This window comes from Lampetra planeri, unplaced genomic scaffold (genome assembly GCF_965212315.1).
Source record: "Lampetra planeri unplaced genomic scaffold, kcLamPlan1.2.h2 scaffold_2004, whole genome shotgun sequence".
Lineage (NCBI taxonomy): Eukaryota > Metazoa > Chordata > Hyperoartia > Petromyzontiformes > Petromyzontidae > Lampetra > Lampetra planeri.
The window spans coordinates 1-22,029 of record NW_027614759.1 but is presented as its reverse complement, the minus strand read 5'-3'; the positions used below and the strand labels follow the sequence as shown (position 1 = coordinate 22,029).

The following is a 22,029-nucleotide window of genomic DNA, read 5'->3' as shown; positions in this document are numbered from 1 at the left end:
AGTCTGTGGGTGTCTCTGTGTGGTGAGTCTGTGGGTCTCTGTGGTGAGTCTGTGGGTCTCTGTGTGGTGAGTCTGTGGGTCTCTGTGTGGTGAGTCTGTGGGTCTCTGTGTGCGAGAGCCCCTACCTCGTTGGAGGGCCCCCCTGTAAGAGGAGGAGGAGGAGGCTTTGGTACGCGACATGAAGACGCTGAGCAGACGCATGATGACCCAGACGTCACCATCGTTTGCCGGGGTCCCGTTCAGCCCTCTTCGCTACGTCCTGACGCCACACACAGACACACAGACACGCACGCGGGGAGTTACACACGGACACACACACACGCAGAGGTACACACACCCACACGGCCGTCGTGAACCCCACCCACCCACAACGGCCACCCGTGACCCCCCAGCAACACGGCCACCGTGACCCCCACCCACCCACACGGCCACCGTGACCCCCAGCAACACCGGCCACCGTGACCCCCCACCCACCCACACGGCCACCGTGACCCCCCAGCAACACGGCCACCGTGACCCCCCACCCATCCACACGGCCACCGTGACCCCCCACCCACCCCACACGGCCATCATGACCCCCCACCCACACGGCCAGCGTGGACCCCCCAGCGACACCGGCCAGCGTGACCCCCAGCGACACGGCCAGCGTGACCCCCAGCGACACGGCTGATCCAGGGAGGTACCTTCTTCTTGTCGATGGCCAGCTCAGCGACGAGGCGAGTGAGGAGGTTGTCCAGAGCCCCCTTGTCCTTCTCATCGTCACCGTCCAGGGTCCGAGCTCAGCATCAGGATCACCTGGCAACATCGTCCTCGTCATTATCATCATCGTAGTCGTCGTCATCATCATCATCGTCGGCGTCGTCCAGCGTCGTCATCATCGTCATCATCATCGTCATCATCGTCATCGTCGTCATCATCGTCATCATCGTCATCATCATCGTCGTCATCATCGTCATCATCATCGTCATCGTCGTCATCATCATCATCAGTCGTCGTCATCATCGTCATCGTCATCGTCGTCATCATCATCGTCATCGTCATCATCATCGTCATCGTCATCATCATCGTCATCATCATCATCGTCATCGTCGTCATCATCATCATCGTCGTCATCATCGTCATCATCATCGCCGTCATCATCGTCATCGTCATCATCATCGTCATCGTCGTCCGTCATCATCATCATCGTCATCGTCGGCATCGTCATCATCATCATCATCGTCGTCGTCAGCATCGTCACCCTCAACATCATCCACATTGTGCGAGTGCATGTGTACGTGTACGTGTGCGTGCGTGGGCATGCGTGCATCCATGCTTGCGTGTGCATGTGTGCGAGTGAGTGTGCGTGTGCATGCGTGTGCGTGCGTGTGCATGCGTGTGCGTGCGTGCACATGCGTGCGAGTGTGCGTGCGCGTGCTCGTGCGCATGCGTGTGTGTGCGTGCGCGTGCACGTGCGCATGCGTGCGAGCACTACCTGCATGTAGGGGATGGCGCGCACCCCCCCCACGGTGTGCACCTGCGGCAGGTACTGCAGCAGGCGCTCCAGCAGGCATCAGCCTCACCACGTGCAGCCTGCGGACATGTGACACACACACGTGACACACACGTGACACACCACGTGACACACGCGACACACGCGACACACGCGACACACGAGACACACGTGACACACGCAACACATGATACTGCAGGCTGTACACACTCAACCCCATCTGCAACCTCTGACCCGACCCACGAAATGCGATGGTTGCTTTTTTTCAACTTTTTTCAACGGTTTTACTCAAAAAAGTTAGTCGACTTTCTGTCGTTCAATCAATGGCAAATTTCGATGTAAAGCTTCTTTCGTGACTGCAGCATGGATTCATCTTCTTGGTTCTTTCGGTAAAGTCGCCACGTAGAAGGGAAATAATAAAAATAAAACAAAATTATTTTATTATGTTTTATTTGCATTATTTTATTATTTCCCTTCTTGGTGAGACTTTACCGAAAGAACCAAGAAGATCAATGGCAAATGTTGCACACGTATCCCCCTGACACTACACCACACTAACTCAATAACCACCAACACTACCACTCACCCCTACCCATAACCCCAAAGCCATGCCCGGTAACTCTACCCCCTAACCCCAACCACTACCCCCCCAACCACTACCCCCCCAACCACTACCCCCCTAACCCTAACCACTACCCCCCCAACCACTACCCCCCCCAACCACTACCCCCTAACCACTACCCCCTAACAAAGTCCCAGTGACGCAAACCCCGGCCCCCTTAAAACCTTGACCCCTATAACCCCCCCTCTGGACCTCTTCCTCCCGAGCCCCCCCCCCCCCCGCCCCCACTACGTCCCCACCCTCCCCACCCCCCCCACTCCCCCAACCCCCCCCACCCACCCACCCTCCACCCACCCCCCACTCCTCCACCCCCCCACCCCGTCACCACCCATCACCCCACCACCTCCCCACCCCCCTCCCCACCCCACCCAATCCCCCACCCCACCACCCCCCCCGCCCCCCCACCCCACCCCCAACACCCTCCCCCCCACTCACCCACCCCCCGCCCCGTCACCATCATCACCCCCCCACCCCCCCCGCCCCCCCCCAACTGCGCCCCCCACCCCCCCCACCCCCCCCCACTCCCCCACCCCCCGACCCCGTCACCATCATCACCCCCCCGCACCCGCCCCCCCCACCCGCCCACCTCACCCACTCACACCCCCCACCCTCACCCACTCACTCACCCCCCCCACCTCACCCCACCACCCACCCACCCACCCACCCCCCCACCCCCCCCACCCACACCCCCACCTCACCCCACCACCCGCCCACCCACCCCCCACCTGCCCACCCCACCCCCCCACCTCACCCACCCACCCCCCACCCCCGACCCCGTCACCATCATCACCCCCCCCCACCCCCCCCGTCCACCCCCACTGCGTCCCCCACCCCCCACCCACCCACCCCACCCCACCCCGACCCCGTCACCATCATCACCGGTTGGTGGTGCCCAGGTCCCCCGTCGGCCCTCCCCCCTCCCCCTCGGAGCCGTCGCCCTCCTGGGGGCCCCCATGGTGGTGCTCACGGCTCCCGTGCTGGAGGTCACGCTGCCCGGACCGCGCGCCGGACCCTCCGCCGCTCCGTCACCGTACGCGCTGCTGCGGCCAGACACTGCCACGGGGAAAACACGGAGTGGGGGGGGGAGGGAGGAGAGGCTCACTTGCTGGACTGGCCTTTGACCCTGGCCCAGTTTGTAATTCCTGTGCAATGTCAATGCGGAGTGTGATGCTCACTTGCTAGACTGGCCTTGGTCTGGCCCAGGTTGTAATTCCTGTGCAATGCCAATGCTATCGGAGGCTCACTTGCTGGACTGGCCTTCGCCTGGCCCAGGTTGTAATTCCTGTGCAATGCCAATGCTAGAGAGACTCACTTGATGGACTGGCCTTGGCCTGGCCCAGTTTGTAATTCCTGTGCAATGCCAATGCTAGAGAGGCTCACTTGCTGGACTGGCCCAGTTTGTAATTCCTGTGCAATGCCAATGCTATAGGAGGCTCACATGCTGGACTGGCTTTGGCCTGGCCCAGTTTGTAATTCCTGTGCAATGCCAATGCTAGAGAGGCTCACTTGATGGACTGGCCTTGTCCTGGCCCAGTTTGTAATTCCTGTGCAATGCCAATGCTAGAGAGGCTCACTTGCTGGACTGGCCCAGTTTGTAATTCCTGTGCAATGCCAATGCTATAGGAGGCTCACATGCTGGACTGGCTTTGGCCTGGCCCAGTTTGTAATTCCTGTGCAATGCCAATGCTAGAGAGGCTCACTTGATGGACTGGCCTTGTCCTGGCCCAGGTTGTAATTCCTGTGCAATGTGGATACTGATACTGATGCTAGAGAGGCTCACTTGCTGGACTGGCCTTGTCCTGGCCCAGGTTGTAATTCCTGTGCAATGTGGATACTGATACTGATGCTAGAGAGGCTCACTTGCTGGACTGGCCTTGGCCCCGGCCCAGGTTGTAATTCCTGTGCAATGCCAATGCGGAGTGTGATGCTCACTTACTTGCTGGACTGGCCTTGGCCTGGCCGAAGGTTGTAATTCCTGTGCAATGCCAATGCTAGAGAGGCTCACTTGCTGGACTGGCCCAGGTTGTAATTCCTGTGCAATGCCAATGCTAGAGAGGCTCACTTGCTGGACTGGCCTTTGGCCTGGCCCAGTTTGTAATTCCTGTGCAATGCCAATGCTAGAGAGGCTCACTTGCTGGACTGGCCTTGGCCTGGCCCAGTTTGTAATTCCTGTGCAATGCCAATGCTAGAGAGGCTCACTTGCTGGACTGGCCTTGGCCTGGCCCAGTTTGTAATTCCTATGCAATGTGGATACTGATCCTATAGAGGCTCACTTGCTGTACTAGCCCAGCCCAGTGGTGGCGGTGCCAGGCTAGGTGCACACACCGTTGCGGTGTTTGTAGCGATAGTGATGGTAGTGTAGCGACAGCGGCGACACTGGCGGTGCCAGGCTAGGTGCACACACCGTTGTGGTCCCCGGCGACGGAGCCGACGGCGCTACCCCCGCTCTCTGAGCTGCTGCTACCGGCTGCACTACCGGCATGCGGCTCAGCCGGTGAGGTGCGCAGCGTGGAGCCGTCCGTAGCCATCGTAGAGCCCTCGTCATCGGACGCTGGCGCTGGAGGGGGATTGAGTGGGTGGGTGAGTGGGTGAGCGAGTGAGTGGGTGAGCGAGCGGGTGGGTGGGTGAGTGGGTGGGTGGGTGAGTGAGTGGGGTGAGCGAGCGGGGTGGGTGGGTGAGTGGGTGGGTGAGCGAGTGAGTGGGTGAGCGGGCGGGTGGGTGGGTGAGTGGGTGGGTGAGTGGGTGGGTGAGTGCAACAACAACAACGATGACAACAACAACCGTTACCACCACAATAACAACCACCAGCAAAACCACATCATTGGTTCACGATATGGGTGGGTGGGTGGGGTTCACGACGGCGGTTCACGACGGCCGGGTGGGTGGGTGGGGTTCTGTGTGTCTGTGTGTGTCTGTGCGGGTGTCTGTGCGGGTGTCTGTGCGGGTGTCTGTGCGGGTGTCTGTGCGGGTGTCTGTGCGGGTGTCTGTTCGTGTGTCTGTTCGTGTGTCTGTGCGTGTGTCTGTGCGTGTGTCTGTGCGTGTGTCTGTGTGTGTGTGTGCGTGTGTGTCTGTGTGTGTGTGTGCGTGTGTCTGTGTGTGTGTCTGTGTGTCTGTGTGTGTGTCTGTGCGTGTGTGTGTGTCTGTGCGTGTGTCTGTGTGTGTATCTGTGTGTGTCTGTGCGTGTGTCTGTTCGTGTGTCTGTGCGGGTGTCTGTGCGTGTGTCTGTGCGTGTGTGTGCGCGTGTGTGTGCGCGTGTCTGTGCGCGTGTCTGTGCGTGTGTCTGTGCGTGTGTCTGTGCGTGTGTCTGTGTGTGTGTCTGTGTGTGTGTGTGTCTGTGCGTGTGTGTGCGTGTGTCTGTGCGGGTGTCTGTGCGTGTCTGTGCGTGTGTCTGTGCGTGTGTGTGCGTGTGTGTGTGCGTGTGTCTGTGTGTGTATCTGTGTGTCTGTGCGTGTGTGCGTGTCTGTGTGTGTGTCTCACCCGAGGCGGTGGTGTCTGACAGGGTGCCTGCGTCCAGTGACGAGGAGCTCTGCGTCTGTGCGGGCAGCACGAGGCTCTGCAGGCGCATCGCACCACCACCACCCGCTGTGGCACACACACACACAGACACACACGCACACACATTATACACACATACACAGACACATTATATACACACACGATACACACGCACACACAGCACACAGACACACACATACATACATACAGTCATTATATACACACACATTATATACACACACGATACACACGCACACACAGCACACAGACACACACATACATACATACAGTCATTATATACACACACATTATATACACACACGATACACACGCACACACAGCACACAGACACACACATACATACATACAGTCATTATATACACACACATTATACATACACACGCATTATATACACACACACACACACATTATATACACACACACGATACACACGCACACACACACACATAATACACATGCACACATTACATACACACACACACACACGATACACACACACACGCGCACACACGATATACACACACTCGCGCGTCTCCCCGTGCCTCCCAGCGTCTCCCCCTCCCTCCCCGCGTCTCCCCCTCCCTCCCCGCGTCTCCCCCTCCCTCTCCCCGTGTCTCCCCGCGTCTCCCCGTGTCTCCCCGTGTCTCCCCCTCCCTCTCCCCGTGTCTCCACGTGTCTCCCCGTGTCTCCCCGCGTCTCCCCCTCCCTCTCCCCGTGTCTCCCCGCGTCTCCCCGTGTCTCCCCGTGTCTCCCCGCGTCTCCCCCTCCCTCTCCCCGTGTCTCCCCGTGTCTCCCCGCGTCTCCCCCTCCCTCTCCCCGCGTCTCCCCGTGTCTCCCCGCGTCTCCCCCTCCCTCTCCCCGTGTCTCCCCGTGTCTCCCCGCGTCTCCCCGTGTCTCCCCGCGTCTCCCCCTCCCTCTCCCCGTGTCTCCCCGTGTCTCCCCGCGTCTCCCCCTCCCTCTCCCCGTGTCTCCCCGTGTCTCCCCGCGTCTCCCCCCTCCCTCTCCCCGTGTCTCCCCGTGTCTCCCCGCGTCTCCCCCTCCCTCTCCCCGTGTCTCCCCGTGTCTCCCCGCGTCTCCCCCCTCCCTCTCCCCGTGTCTCCCCGTGTCTCCCCGTGTCTCCCCCTCCCTCTCCCCGTGTCTCCCCGTGTCTCCCCGCGTCTCCCCCTCCCTCTCCCCGTGTCTCCCCGTGTCTCCCCGCGTCGCCCCCTCCCTCTCCCCGTGTCTCCCCGTGTCTCCCCGTGTCTCCCCGCGTCTCCCCGCGTCGCCCCCTCCCTCTCCCCGCGTCTCCCCGTGTCTCCCCGCGTCTCCCCGCGTCGCCCCCTCCCTCTCCCCGTGTCTCCCCGTGTCTCCCCGCGTCGCCCCCTCCCCTCTCCCCGTGTCTCCACGTGTCTCCCCGCGTCGCCCCCTCCCTCTCCCCGTGTCTCCCCGTGTCTCCCCGTGTCTCCCCCTCCCTCTCCCCGTGTCTCCCCGTGTCTCCCCGCGTCTCCCCCTCCCTCTCCCCGTGTCTCCCCGTGTCTCCCCGTGTCTCCCCCTCCCTCTCCCCGTGTCTCCCCGTGTCTCCCCGCGTCGCCCCCCTCCCTCTCCCCGTGTCTCCCCGTGTCTCCCCGTGTCTCCCCGCGTCTCCCCGCGTCGCCCCCTCCCTCTCCCCGCGTCTCCCCGTGTCTCCCCGTGTCTCCCCGCGTCTCCCCCTCCCTCTCCCCGTGTCTCCCCGTGTCTCCCCCTCCCTCTCCCCGTGTCTCCCCGTGTCTCCCCGCGTCTCCCCCTCCCTCTCCCCGTGTCTCCACGTGTCTCCCCGTGTCTCCCCCCTCCCTCTCCCCGTGTCTCCCCGTGTCTCCCCGCGTCTCCCCCTCCCTCTCCCCGTGTCTCCCCGTGTCTCCCCGTGTCTCCCCGCGTCTCCCCCTCCCTCTCCCCGTGTCTCCCCGCGTCTCCCCGTGTCTCCCCGCGTCTCCCCCTCCCTCTCCCCGTGTCTCCCCGTGTCTCCCCGCGTCTCCCCCTCCCTCTCCCCGTGTCTCCCCGTGTCTCCCCGTGTCTCCCCGCGTCGCCCCCTCCCTCTCCCCGTGTCTCCCCGTGTCTCCCCGTGTCTCCCCGTGTCTCCCCGTGTCTCCCCGCGTCGCCCCCCTCCCTCTCCCCGCGTCTCCCCGCGTCGCCCCCTCCCTCTCCCCGCGTCTCCCCGCGTCTCCCCCTCCCTCTCCCCGTGTCTCCCCGCGTCGCCCCCTCCCTCTCCCCGTGTCTCCCCGTGTCTCCCCGCGTCTCCCCCTCCCTCTCCCCGTGTCTCCCCGCGTCGCCCCCTCCCTCTCCCCGTGTCTCCCCGTGTCTCCCCGCGTCTCCCCCTCCCTCTCCCCGTGTCTCCCCGCGTCGCCCCCTCCCTCTCCCCGTGTCTCCCCGTGTCTCCCCGCGTCTCCCCCTCCCTCTCCCCGTGTCTCCCCGTGTCTCCCCGCGTCGCCCCCTCCCTCTCCCCGTGTCTCCACGTGTCTCCCCGTGTCTCCCCCTCCCTCTCCCCGTGTCTCCACGTGTCTCCCCGTGTCTCCCCCTCCCTCTCCCCGTGTCTCCCCGTGTCTCCCCGCGTCGCCCCCCTCCCTCTCCCCGTGTCTCCACGTGTCTCCCCGCGTCTCCCCCTCCCTCTCCCCGCGTCTCCCCGTGTCTCCCCCCTCCCTCTCCCCGTGTCTCCCCGTGTCTCCCCGCGTCGCCCCCCTCCCTCTCCCCGCGTCTCCCCGTGTCTCCCCGTGTCTCCCCGCGTCGCCCCCTCCCTCTCCCCGCGTCTCCCCGTGTCTCCCCCTCCCTCTCCCCGCGTCTCCCCGCGTCTCCCCCTCCCTCTCCCCGCGTCTCCCCGTGTCTCCCCGCGTCTCCCCCTCCCTCTCCCCGCGTCTCCCCGCGTCTCCCCCTCCCTCTCCCCGCGTCTCCCCGTGTCTCCCCGCGTCGCCCCCTCCCTCTCCCCGTGTCTCCCCGTGTCTCCCCGCGTCTCCCCCTCCCTCTCCCCGTGTCTCCCCGTGTCTCCCCGCGTCTCCCCCTCCCTCTCCCCGTGTCTCCACGTGTCTCCCCGTGTCTCCCCGTGTCTCCCCGCGTCGCCCCCCTCCCTCTCCCCGTGTCTCCCCGTGTCTCCCCGCGTCTCCCCCTCCCTCTCCCCGTGTCTCCCCGTGTCTCCCCGCGTCTCCCCCTCCCTCTCCCCGTGTCTCCACGTGTCTCCCCGTGTCTCCCCGTGTCTCCCCGCGTCGCCCCCTCCCTCTCCCCGCGTCTCCCCGTGTCTCCCCGCGTCTCCCCCTCCCTCTCCCCGTGTCTCCCCGTGTCTCCCCGCGTCTCCCCCTCCCTCTCCCCGTGTCTCCCCGTGTCTCCCCGCGTCGCCCCCTCCCTCTCCCCGTGTCTCCCCGCGTCTCCCCCTCCCTCTCCCCGTGTCTCCCCGTGTCTCCCCGCGTCGCCCCCTCCCTCTCCCCGTGTCTCCCCGCGTCTCCCCCTCCCTCTCCCCGTGTCTCCACGTGTCTCCCCGTGTCTCCCCGTGTCTCCCCGCGTCGCCCCCTCCCTCTCCCCGTGTCTCCCCGTGTCTCCCCGCGTCGCCCCCTCCCTCTCCCCGTGTCTCCCCGTGTCTCCACGTGTCTCCCCGTGTCTCCACGTGTCTCCCCGTGTCTCCCCGTGTCTCCCCGCGTCGCCCCCCTCCCTCTCCCCGTGTCTCCCCGTGTCTCCCCGCGTCGCCCCCTCCCTCTCCCCGTGTCTCCCCGTGTCTCCACGTGTCTCCCCGTGTCTCCCCGTGTCTCCCCGCGTCTCCCCCTCCCTCTCCCCGTGTCTCCCCGTGTCTCCCCGTGTCTCCCCGTGTCTCCCCGTGTCTCCCCGCGTCGCCCCCTCCCTCTCCCCGTATCTCCCCGTGTCTCCCACCACCGCCACCACCACCACCACCACCCGCCACCACCACCACCAGCACCACCACCACCAGCACCGCCACCAGCACCACCCACCCTGCTGGTCCTGCTGCAGGCTGAGCGCGATGGCGAGCTCCACCATCGTCTCGTCGTCCGCGTCCGGCGGGATGTCGAGTGTCGGGGGGAAGCCCTCGGCCCCGGCAAGCAGCGCCTCCAGCGGAGACTCGCCCGCGCCGGCGGCGGCGACGTCCGCACCACCCTCCAGCACCATCCCCTCCGGCTGGCGCACACACACACACACACGCACGCACACGCGCGCACACACAAACACACACGCACGCGCACACACCACGCACGCACACACACACACGGCGGCAACAGGCGATGGTACCGTCAGCAGCAGCAGCGGGAGTAGCACCACCCACGACACTCACCACCACCACCATCACAACCACACTCACCACCACCACGACAACCACCACCACGACACTCACTACCACCACCACACTCACCACCACCACCATCACAACCACACTCACCACCACCACGACACCCACCACCACGACACTCACTACCACCACGACACTCACCACCACCACCATCACAACCACACTCACCGCCACCACGACACCCACCACCACGACACTCACTACCACCACCATCACCACACTCACCACCACCACCACCACCACCACGACGACACTCACCACCACCACCTCGACAACTCTTACCACTACCACACTCACCACCACCACACTCACCACCACCACCACCCTCACCACAACCACCACCACACTTATCACCACCACCTCCACAACAATAACCACCACCACACTCACCACCACACTCACCACCACCACACTCACCACCACCACACTCACCACCACCACCACCACTTACCACCACCACACTCACCACCCCACTCACCCACACTCACCACACTCACCACACTCACTACCACACTCACCACCATCTCAAAGTCCCCATGCTCTGGCTCAGGTTGCTCAGAGCTGCTCTGCTGGTGCAGACCACCACCACCGCGGCCGCCACGGCCACCACCGCCCCCACCACCGCCACCACCACCCGCCACCACCACCACCGCCCCCACGTGGTGCCCCACTCCCCGATGCGCTCCCTCCCCCGTGGGCAGCGCCCCCGCTGCGTCCGTGCAGCAGCTGCCCCTGCTGCCCCTGCTGCCCCTGCAGTGAGGGCAGCAGCAGCAGAAGCTTCTCCTCCTGATCCTCCTCCTCCTCCTCGTCATCGTCCTCCTTGTCTCCTGCGGGCACGGTGGGGCAGGGTGGGGCACGGTGGGCCAGGGTGGGGCACGGTGGGGCAGGGTGGGGCACGGTGGGGCAGGGGTGGGGCAGCGTGGTGAGGTTAGCGTGTCTCCCCGTGTCTCTCAGTGTATCTCAATGTCTCTCAATGTCTCTCAGTGTCTCCAGCGTCTCCCCGTGTCTCTCAGTGTCTCTCAGCGTCTCCCAGTGTCTCCCAGCGTCTCACAGTGTCTCCCCGTGTCTCCCAGTGTCTCCCAGTGTCTCCCCAGTGTCTCACAGTGTCTCCCAGTGTCTCCCAGTGTCTCCCAGTGTCTACCAGTGTCTCCCCGTGTCTCCCAGTGTCTCACAGTGTCTCCCCGTGTCTCCCCGTGTCTATCCGTGTCTCCCAGCGTCTCTCAGCGCCTACCCAAAGTCTCCGCATATCCCACCCCGTGCCACCACCCCCCCCACCCAGTCCCGTGCCCTCCACCTCCCCCCCCCTCCCTCCCTCCCTCCCTCACCCGTGGGCGTGTTGCTGCGAGGTGGTGAGGGCAGGGTGGACAGCTGGGCCCGCTTGCTGCGAGGACGCAGCACCCGGATCAGAGCCTGCTTGCACGAGAAGCTCACCTGCGGGTCCTGCACACGCAGTGGGGGGAGCACGGTGAGCAGAGGTCGCAAACGGGTTTTGACTCTATTTTTGCCAGTAAAAATATCATATTTTTTACTGGCAAATGAGGTTCCCATAGTGTAGATGCTTGCCCCGAGCTCTCATACTCTGATGGTGCATTGTCTTTGAGTTGTGCGCCTTTTGGCGTCATCTGGTCCAACACCATGTGAGACTAGGCTCTAAGGAAAGCTGTCTCGGGTGTGGATCAATCAACTTTAAGGACAGTGCACATTATCAGAGTTATGTTCTTTTGTTTGCATTATGACTGCAGGTATTGCGGTCTATGCAAACATGACTCCTTGTAAAAAGGTGTCAGTTTTGTTGCCAGATAGAAGGGTAAAGAACCAATTATCGGGTTTTGACTCCTTACCCGTACCCGGCCGCACCAGGGTCGCAAACGGGTACCCGTACCCGGCCGTACCCGTATCCTACCCGTACCCGGCCGGGTACGGGTATCGGGGTACCTGATTGCGACCTCTGGGATGAAGCCACGTTGCAGGCGCGGGTGGGTTGATTCTAGGAACTTGAATTGTGAGAAGAGACAAGACGTTGGGAAATGAGTGACAATCACGGTGACTCACCAGTGACTCACGGCCTACCCGTACCCGGCCGCACCAGGGTCGCAAACGGGTACCCGTACCCGGCCGTACCCGTATCCTACCCGTACCCGGCCGGGTACGGGTATCGGGTACCTGATTGCGACCTCTGGGATGAAGCCACGTTGCAGGCGCGGGTGGGTTGATTGTAGGAACTTGAATTGTGAGAAGAGACAAGACGTTGGGAAATGAGTGACAAACGACGACTCACCAGTGACTCACGGCCTACCCGTACCCGTACCCGGCCGCACCAGGGTCGCAAACGGGTACCCGTACCCGTACCCGGGTTTCGGGTAGCCGGGTATCGGGTAGGGTACGGGTAATCGGTTACCCGATTGCGACCTCTGACGGTGGGTTACACACGTTGGGTACACGGTGTGTCCACGTGAGTGTGCATGTGCGTGCGTGTGCACACGCGTGTGGACATGCGTGTGCGTGCGTGCGCGTACGGGACAGAGCAGCATCTGCAGGTAAAGTCGTGCGGCGAGAGGCACGGTCTCCAGCTCGCACGACGAGTAGCCGTGCACCACGTCCACCAGCGCGTTCACCGTGCCCTCCATGTGGGTCAGGCCTGGGGGGGAGGGGGGGGGGGGGGGTCAGGCGGAGGTCAAAGGTCGTGGGTCAAGGTCACGGGCCGTCGAGCGGGTGGTCTCGCGGGATAGAGGGCTGTCTAGCAGGCTGTCTGTCCATCTGGTTAGCGGGCAAACAGGCCATCCGGTTAGAGGGCCAACAGGACATCTGGTTAGCGAGCTATCTGGTTAGAGGGCCAACAGGACATCTGGTTAGAGGGGCAACAGGACATCTGGTTAGAGGGGCAACAGGACATCTGGTTAGAGGGCCAACAGGACACCTGGTTAGAGGGGCAACAGGACATCTGGTTAGAGGGGCAACAGGACATCTGGTTAGAGGGCCAACAGGACATCTGGTTAGAGGGGCAACAGGACACCTGGTTAGAGGGGCAACAGGACACCTGGTTAGAGGGCCAACAGGACATCTGGTTAGAGGGCCAACAGGACATCTGGTTAGAGGGCCAACAGGACATCTGGTTAGAGGGCCAACAGGACACCTGGTTAGAGGGCCAACAGGACACCTGGTTAGAGGGCCAACAGGACATCTGGTTAGAGGGCCAACAGGACATCTGGTTAGAGGGCCAACAGGACATCTGGTTAGAGGGCCAACAGGACATCTGGTTAGAGGGCCAACAGGACATCTGGTTAGCGAGCTATCTGGTTAGAGGGCCAACAGGACATCTGGTTAGCGGGCAAACAGGCCATCCGGTTAGAGGGCCAACAGGACATCTGGTTAGCGAGCTATCTGGTTAGAGGGCCAACAGGACATCTGGTTAGAGGGGTAACAGGACACCTGGTTAGAGGGGCAACAGGACATCTGGTTAGAGGGGCAACAGGACACCTGGTTAGAGGGGCAACAGGACATCTGGTTAGAGGGGCAACAGGACATCTGGTTAGAGGGCCAACAGGACATCTGGTTAGAGGGGCAACAGGACACCTGGTTAGAGGGGCAACAGGACACCTGGTTAGAGGGCCAACAGAACATCTGGTTAGAGGGCCAACAGGACATCTGGTTAGAGGGCCAACAGGACACCTGGTTAGAGGGCCAACAGGACATCTGGTTAGAGGGCCAACAGGACATCTGGTTAGAGGGCCAACAGGACATCTGGTTAGAGGGCCAACAGGACATCTGGTTAGAGGGCCAACAGGACACCTGGTTAGAGGGCCAACAGGACATCTGGTTAGAGGGCCAACAGGACATCTGGTTAGAGGGCCAACAGAACATCTGGTTAAAGGGCCAACAGGACATCTGGTTAGAGGGCCAACAGGACATCTGGTTAGAGGGCCAACAGGACATCTGGTTAGAGGGCCAACAGGACATCTGGTTAGAGGGCCAACAGGACATCTGGTTAGAGGGCTAACAGGACATCTGGTTAGAGGGCCAACAGGACATCTGGTTAGAGGGCCAACAGGACATCTGGTTAGAGGGCCAACAGGACATCTGGTTAGAGGGCCAACAGGACATCTGGTTAGAGGGCCAACAGGACATCTGGTTAGAGGGCCAACAGGACACCTGGTTAGAGGGCCAACAGGACATCTGGTTAAAGGGCCAACAGGACATCTGGTTAGAGGGCCAACAGGACATCTGGTTAGAGGGCCAACAGGACATCTGGTTAGAGGGCCAACAGGACATCTGGTTAGAGGGCTAACAGGACATCTGGTTAGAGGGCCAACAGGACATCTGGTTAAAGGGCCAACAGGACATCTGGTTAGAGGGCCAACAAGCCATTTGGTTAGCAGGCCAACAGGACATCTGGTTAGAGGGCCAACAGGACATCTGGTTAGCGGGCTAACAGGACATCTGGTTAGAGGGCCAACAGGACATCTGGTTAGCAGGCTGTCTATCTGGTTCGCGGGCTCACAGGCCATCTGGTTAGAGGGCCAGCGGGCAGTCCATCTGGTTAGCAGGCTGTCCATCTGGTTAGAGGGCTAACAGGCCATCTGGTTAGAGGCACAGCGGGCTGTCCATCTGGTTAGCAGGCTGTCCATCTGGTTCGCGGGCCAACAGGACATCTGGTTAGAGGGCCAACAGGGCATCTGGTTAGAGGGCCAACAGGACATCTGGTTAGCAGGCCAACAGGACATCTGGTTAGAGGGCCAACAGGACATCTGGTTAAAGGGCCAACAGGACATCTGGTTAGAGGGCCAACAAGCCATCTGGTTAGCAGGCCAACAGGACATCTGGTTAGAGGGCCAACAGGACATCTGGTTAGCGGGCTAACAAGACATCTGGTTAGAGGGCCAACAGGACATCTGGTTAGCAGGCTGTCCATCTGGTTCGCGGGCTCACAGGCCATCTGGTTAGAGGGCCAGCGGGCTGTCCATCTGGTTAGCAGGCTGTCCATCTGGTTAGAGGGCTAACAGGCCATCTGGTTAGAGGGCCAGCGGGCTGTCCGTCTGGTTAGCAGGCTGTCCATCTGGTTCGCGGGCCAACAGGACATCTGGTTAGCGGGCCAACAGGACATCTGGTTCGCGGACCATAACGGAGAGAGCTGGTCTAACCGGATAGCCGGCGAGTTGGCGAGCGAGTCACCCACCGGGCAGGCAGGCGGGTGCGAGGAAGGCGTTGCGGGGTTTGGCCGCGTGCAGACGCCAGAAGCAGTCGACCAGCTGGGTGATGAAGGCCGGCTCGCTGCCTCCGACTCCTCCGACTCCACCCGGCCCAACGAGGGTCGGTCTCTCATCCGTCGAGTCTGGGGGAGCCCAGACACACACCACCGTGATGATGGGTACAAACTTAGTAATCATTGGAAAGATGTTATCAACCATGCAAAAAAAAAGGGATTTAATTACACACTTTTGGACCATCTTATCTGACGGGCACTATTTTACTTCACCGAGTGTTAACATCCCTAACGTTTAACAGTACTCTTTATTGTCAGCCAACACTGGTATAAACATGGGCATTTCCGCTCCTTTTCTATCATGTACATCCACAGTAACTTGTGCAACACGTCCCTGACCACAGAGTCCATTCATCCCACAGTGACTTGCGCACAAACAGGATAACAAAGAGCGGCTTAATCGTTTCTAATTCATTTACCCACCTGAAGACGGAAGCTTGTGTTGCCTCCGAAACGTCGTGATTTTTATTGTTTTATTTTTATTAATTTTAATTTCATTTTTTACCTACACGGTGACTTTACCGAAAGAACTATGAGTACACACCACCCCCCCCCCACCCCCACCGGGGTGGATACCGGGGGGGTTAACCGTCGGCGCTCCGGCTGTGGTGTCGGCTAGATCCCGGTGACAATGTTGGTGACGGCGCTGGCGCTAGTGGTGGTGACGGTGGCGATTGTTGAGGCAACGTTTTGGGTGATGGCCCTTCTTCATGGGTGGGTTGGTGGGTAGGTGAGTGGGTGGGTTGGGGTTGGGTGAGTGAGTGGGTGGGCGGGCAGCTGGGCGAGTGAGTGAGTGAGTGAGTGAGCGAGTGAGTGAGTTAGCGGGTGGGCGATTGAGCGAGTGACTGGACGAGTGGGTGAGGCGGGGCGGACGAGTGAGCGGGCGAGTGAGCGAGATAGTGAGCAGGCGAGCGGGCGGGTGAGCGAGCGAGCAACTGGTTGAGCAGGTGAGCAAGCGGGTGAGCAAGCGAGCGAACGAGATAGTGAGCGGGCGGACGAGTGAGCGGGTGAGCGACTGAGCGAGCGAGATAGTGAGCGGGCGGACGGGTGAGTGGGCGAGATAGTGAGGCGGGCGGACGAGTGAGCGGGTGAGCGACCGAGCGAGCGAGCGAGATAGTGAGCGGGCGGACGGGTGAGTGGGCGAGATAGTGAGCGGGGCGAGCGAGCGAGCAATTGGTCGAGCAGGTGAGCAAGCGACCCGAGCAAGCGAGCGAACGAGATAGTGAGCGGGCGGACGAGTGAGCGGGTGAGCGACTGAGCGGTGCGAGCGAGCGAGATAGTGAGTGAGCAGGCGGCGGGTGAGCGAGATAGTGAGCAGGCGGGCGGGTGAGCGAGTGAGCGAGCAACTGATCGAGCAGGTGAGCAAGCGGGTGAGCGAGCGAGCGAACGAGATAGTGAGCGGGCAGAGGAGTGAGCGGGTGAGCAACCGAACGAGCGAGCGAGTGAGATAGTGAGCGGGCGGACGGGTGAGCGGGTGAGCAACTGAGCGAGTGAGATAGTGAGCGGGCGGACGGGCGAGCGGGGGTGAGCGACCGAGCGAGCGAGATAGTGAGCGGGCGGACGAGTGAGCGGGTGAGCAACCGAGCGAGTGAGATAGTGAGCAACCGAACGAGCGAGCGAGATAGTGAGCGGGCGGACGGGTGAGCGGGGTGAGCGACCGAGCGAGTGAGATAGTGAGCGGGCGGACGAGTGAGCGGTGAGCGACCGAGCGAGCGAGATAGTGAGCGGGCGGACGGTGAGCGGTGAGCGACCGAGACAGTGAGCGAGCGAACGAGCGACTGGGCAAGCGCCGGCACCCACCGTCGGTGGGCTCGGCGGTTGCTGTCGTCGCCACCGTCGCGCCCCCCATGTCCGTGTAGCGCACAAGGGTTGGCGGGCCGCATGGTGGCCACGGCACGCGCCGTCACCACCACGCGGTGAAACGTCTCCGGGTCCAGCGGCTCCTCACGCCCCGTCGCCGTGGCCGTGGTGGTGGTGGTAGTGCCACCCACCGCCCCCCGCGCCGCTCAACGCTCCCACCACGTGGCGCAGTAGCGCCTGGTCCCTGCACCGCAAGGGGCGGGGGTTGTAGTGCAGAGGGGGTAGGGTTAGGGCGGTGGTAGTGCAGTGTGCCGTGTGCAGCCGTACCGAGTGGAGCTTTACCACGTCAGCCGTACCGAGTGAGCTTTACCACGTCAGCCGTACCGAGTGAGCTTTACCACGTCAGCCGTACCATACGCACCGCACCGCCACGTCAGCCGCAGCGTGCCACGTCAGCTGTACCGCGGCGAGCGAGCGCGTGCCGCAGAGGTTGCAAACGGGTTTTGATTCCTTACCCGTACCCGGCCGCACCAGGGTCGCAAACGGGTACCCGTACCCGTACCCGGGCCGTACCCGTACCCTACACCCGTACCCGGCCGGGTACGGGTATCGGGTACCCGATTGCGACCTCTGGGATGAAGCCACGTTTGCAGGCGCGGGTGGGTTGATTCTAGGAACTTGAATTGTGAGAAGAGACAAGACGTTGGGAAATGAGAGACAACGGTTACTCAATAGTGACTCACCGGCCTACCCGTACCCGGCCGCACCAGGGTCGCAAAACGGGTACCCGTACCCGGCCGGGTACGGGCAGCCGGGTATCGGGTAGGGTACGGGTATCAGGTACCCGGTTGCGACCTCTGGCGTGCCGTACAGCGCTAGCGAGCGAAGCGTGAGCCGTACGGCGCTAGCGAGCGAGCGCGTGCCGTACCGCGCTAGCGAGCGAGCGTGTGCCGTACCGCGCTAGCGAGCGAGCGTGGTGCCGTACAGCGCTAGCGAGCGAGCGTGTGCCGTACGGCGCTAGCGAGCGAGCGCGTGCCGTACGGCGCTAGCGAGCGAGCGGTGTGCCGTACCGCGCTAGCGAGCGAGCGTGTGCCGTACCGCGCTAGCGAGCGAGCGCGTGCCGTACGGCGCTAGCGAGCGAGCGCGTGCCGTACCGCGCTAGCGAGCGAGCGTGTGCCGTACCGCGCTAGCGAGCGAGCGCGTGGCCGTACCGCGCTAGCGAGGCGAGCGTGTGCCGTACCGCGCTAGCGAGCGAGCGTGTGCCGTACCGCGCTAGCGAGCGAGCGCGTGCCGTACCGCGCTAGCGAGCGAGCGCGTGCCGTACCGCGCTAGCGAGCGAGCGTGTGCCGTACCGCGCTAGCGAGCGAGCGTGTGCCGTACCGCGCTAGCGAGCGAGCGTGTGCCGTACCGCGCTAGCGAGCGAGTGCGTGCCGTACCGCGCTAGCTAGCTAGCGCGTGCCGTACCGCGCTAGCTAGCGAGCGGTGTGCCGTACCGCGCTAGCTAGCGAGCGCGTGCCGTACCACGCTAGCGAGCGAGCGTGTGCCGTAACTGCGCTAGCGAGCGAGCGTGTGCCGTAACTGCGCTAGCTAGCGAGCGTGTGCCGTACTGCGCTAGCGAGCGAGCGTGTGCCGTACCGCGCTAGCGAGCGAGCGTGTGCCGTACCGCGCTAGCGAGCGAGTGCGTGCCGTACCGCACTAGCTAGCGAGCGTGTGCCGTACCGCGCTAGCGAGCGAGTGCGGTGCCGTACCGCGCTAGCTAGCTAGCGCGTGCCGTACCGCGCTAGCTAGCGAGCGTGTGCCGTAACCGCGCTAGCTAGCGAGCGCGTGCCGTACCACGCTAGCGAGCGAGCGTGTGCCGTACTGCGCTAGCGAGCGAGCGTGTGCCGTACCGCGCTAGCGAGCGAGCGTGTGCCGTACCGCGCTAGCTAGCGAGCGCGTGCCGTAACGCGCTAGCGAGCGAGTGCGTGCCGTACCGCGCTAGCTAGCTAGCGCGTGCCGTACCGCGCTAGCTAGCGAGCGTGTGCCGTACCCGCGCTAGCTAGCGAGCGCGTGCCGTACCACGCTAGCGAGCGAGCGTGTGCCGTACTGCGCTAGCGAGCGAGCGTGTGCCGTACCGCGCTAGCGAGCGAGCGTGTGCCGTACCGCGCTAGCTAGCGAGCGCGTGCCGTACCGCGCTAGCGAGCGAGTGCGTGCCGTACCGCACTAGCTAGCGAGCGTGTGCCGTACCGCGCTAGCGAGCGAGCGTGTGCCGTACCGCGCTAGCGAGCGAGTGCGTGCCGTACCGCACTAGCTAGCGAGCGTGTGCCGTACCGCGCTAGCGAGCGAGTGCGTGCCGTGTCGTGCCGTTACCTTGTGGCTGTGGTAGGCGTTGCGGCTGCTGTGCAGGCCGGCCAGCAGCACCTTGGTCTGCTGGTGTACGCCGGGCGGCGCCGGCATGGAGAGCATCGTGGTGGCCAGCTCCAGCGCCGTCTGCTTGCTCCGCTCCTGCGCGCAACGCACCGCCCAAGGCAGACGTTCAACCTCCCTCCCTCCCCAGGCTAGGTGCAGGAGGAGGTCACGGGGCAGACCCAGCAGATGCTGTGGGTTGACTGCTGTGCCAGGCTAGGTGCAGGAGGAGGTCACGGGACAGACCCAGCAGATGCTGTGGGTTGACTGCTGTGCCAGGCTAGGTGCAGGAGGAGGTCACGGGGCAGACCCAGCAGATGCTGTGGGTTGACTGCTGTGCCAGGCTAGGTGCAGGAGGAGGAGGTCACGGGACAGACCCAGCGGGTGCCATGGGTTGGCTGCTGTGCCAGGCTAGGTGCAGGAGGAGGTCACGTGACACCCAGGTGATGATGGGGGTGCCATGGGTTGACTGCTGTGCCAGGCTAGGTGCAGGAGGAGGAGGTCACTGGACAGACCCAGCAGGTGCCGTGGGTTGACTGCTGTGCCAGGCTAGGTGCAGGAGGAGGAGGTCATGGGACAGACCCAGCAGGTGCCGTGGGGTTGACTGCTGTGCCAGGCTAGGTGGCAGGAGGAGGAGGTCACGGGACAGACCCAGCAGGTGCCATGGGTTGACTGCTGTGCCAGGCTAGGTGCAGGAGGAGGAGGTCACGGGACAGACCCAGCAGGTGCCATGGGTTGACTGCTGTGCCAGGCTAGGTGCAGGAGGAGGTCACGGGACAGACCCAGCATGTGGGGTGGGGAGGGAGAGGAGGGGAGGGGGTGGAGGGGGGTGGAGGGGGTGGAAGTGGAGGTGGTGGAGATGGCGGGGTGGCGGGGTGGGGCGGGGTGGAGGGGGTGGAGGGGATGGAGGGGGCTCACTCTCTCGCCAGGTGGAGCGATGGCGAAACAGCCGTCCAGAGCTTCCAGCGCGTTCACCACGAGCCTGGGACACACACACACACGTACACACACGCACGCACGCACACATGCACACACGCACGCACACACACACACGCGCACACGCACGCGCACACACACACACACGCAGGGGTGACAACCCACCCCAGCCAGCCACACGCTCACCCAACTAACCATCCGCTCACCCCACCCACTCACCAACCTAACCATCTGCTCTCCCACCAACTCATCCACCTAACCATCCGCTCACCCACCCACACGCTCACCCACCTAACCATCCGCTCACCCACCCACTCACCCAGCAACCCGTTCACCCACCCAGCCACTTACTCAGCCACCCAGCCACCCACTCACCCCACCCCCATTCACCCAGGTGAGAGCCCCCAATTGAGATACACCCAGACCCAGGCTCTCAAGTGTCTCTGCCCCGGCCACTGTGAACCCCTAACAGACACACCCAGACCCAGGCTCTCAGTGTCTCTGCCCCGGCCACTATGAACCCCCTGACAGACACACCCAGACTCAGGATCTCAGTGTCTCTGACACGTCCATCGTGAACCCCCTGAGAGAGAGAGAGACTCACCCAGACCCAGGCTCCCAGTGTCTCTGACCTGGCCACTGTGACCCCCTAATAGACACACCCAGACCCAGGCTCTCAGTGTCTCTGCCCCGGCCACTATGAACCCCCCTGACAGACACACCCAGACTCAGGATCTCAGTGTCTCTGACACGTCCATCGTGAAACCCCTGAGAGAGAGAAAGACTCACCCAGACCCCAGGGCTCTCAGTGTCTCTGCCCCGGCCACTATGAACCCCCTGACAGACACACCCAGACCCAGGCTCTCAGTGTCTCTGCCCCGGCCACTATGAACCCCCTGACAGACACACCCAGACGTAGGATCTCAGTGTCTCTGCCCCGGCCACTATGAACCCCCTGACAGACACACCCAGACCCAGGCTCTCAGTGTCTCTGCCCCGGCCACTATGAACCCCCTGACAGACACACCCAGACCCAGGCTCTCAGTGTCTCTGCCCCGGCCACTATGAACCCCCTGACAGACACACCCAGACTCAGGATCTCAGTGTCTCTGACACGGCCATCGTGAACCCCCTGAGAGAGAGAGAGAAGACTCACCCAGACCCAGGCTCCCAGTGTCTCTGACCTGGCCACTGTGACCCCCTAATAGACACACCCAGCACCCAGGCTCTCAGTGTCTCTGGCCCCGGCCACTATGAACCCCCTGACAGACACACCCAGACTCAGGATCTCAGTGTCTCTGACACGTCCATCGTGAACCCCTGAGAGAGAGAGAGACTCAACCCAGACCCAGGCTCCCAGTGTCTCTGACCTGGCCACTGTGACCCCCTAATAGACACACCCAGACCCAGGCTCTCAGTGTCTCTGCCCCGGCCACTATGAACCCCCTGACAGACACACCCAGACTCAGGATCTCAGTGTCTCTGACACGTCCATCGTGAAACCCCCTGAGAGAGAGAGAGACTCACCCCAGAACCCAGGCTCTCAGTGTCTCTGCCCCCGGCCACTATGAACCCCCTGACAGACACACCCAGACCCAGGCTCTCAGTGTCTCTGCCCCGGCCACTATGAACCCCTGACAGACACACCCAGACTTAGGATCTCAGTGTCTCTGCCCCCGGCCACTATGAACCCCCTGACAGACACAAACCCCAGACCCAGG

At 62.8% G+C, this 22,029-nt stretch overlaps 1 protein-coding gene and 1 long non-coding RNA gene across 2 annotated transcripts; both read right to left on the bottom strand.

Annotated features, from left to right (window-relative positions):
- Window positions 1-223: 223 nt before the first annotated feature.
- Window positions 224-3,016, bottom strand: LOC144740261 (uncharacterized). Its single transcript, XR_013589597.1, has 4 exons — window positions 2,994-3,016; window positions 1,475-1,572; window positions 684-795; window positions 224-259 (listed from the first exon to the last, which is right to left on the bottom strand). It is a non-coding gene; the product is annotated as an uncharacterized LOC144740261 (long non-coding RNA).
- Window positions 3,017-10,482: 7,466 nt separating this feature from the next.
- LOC144740260 (uncharacterized) lies at window positions 10,483-17,228 on the bottom strand. The gene is made up of 5 exons (XM_078623131.1): window positions 16,988-17,228; window positions 15,101-15,256; window positions 12,444-12,565; window positions 11,253-11,367; window positions 10,483-10,754 (listed from the first exon to the last, which is right to left on the bottom strand). Exons 1-5 carry the CDS (start codon window positions 17,034-17,036, stop codon window positions 10,483-10,485), a joined length of 714 nt encoding a protein of 237 aa, XP_078479257.1. The 5' UTR covers window positions 17,037-17,228.
- Window positions 17,229-22,029: the final 4,801 nt, after the last annotated feature.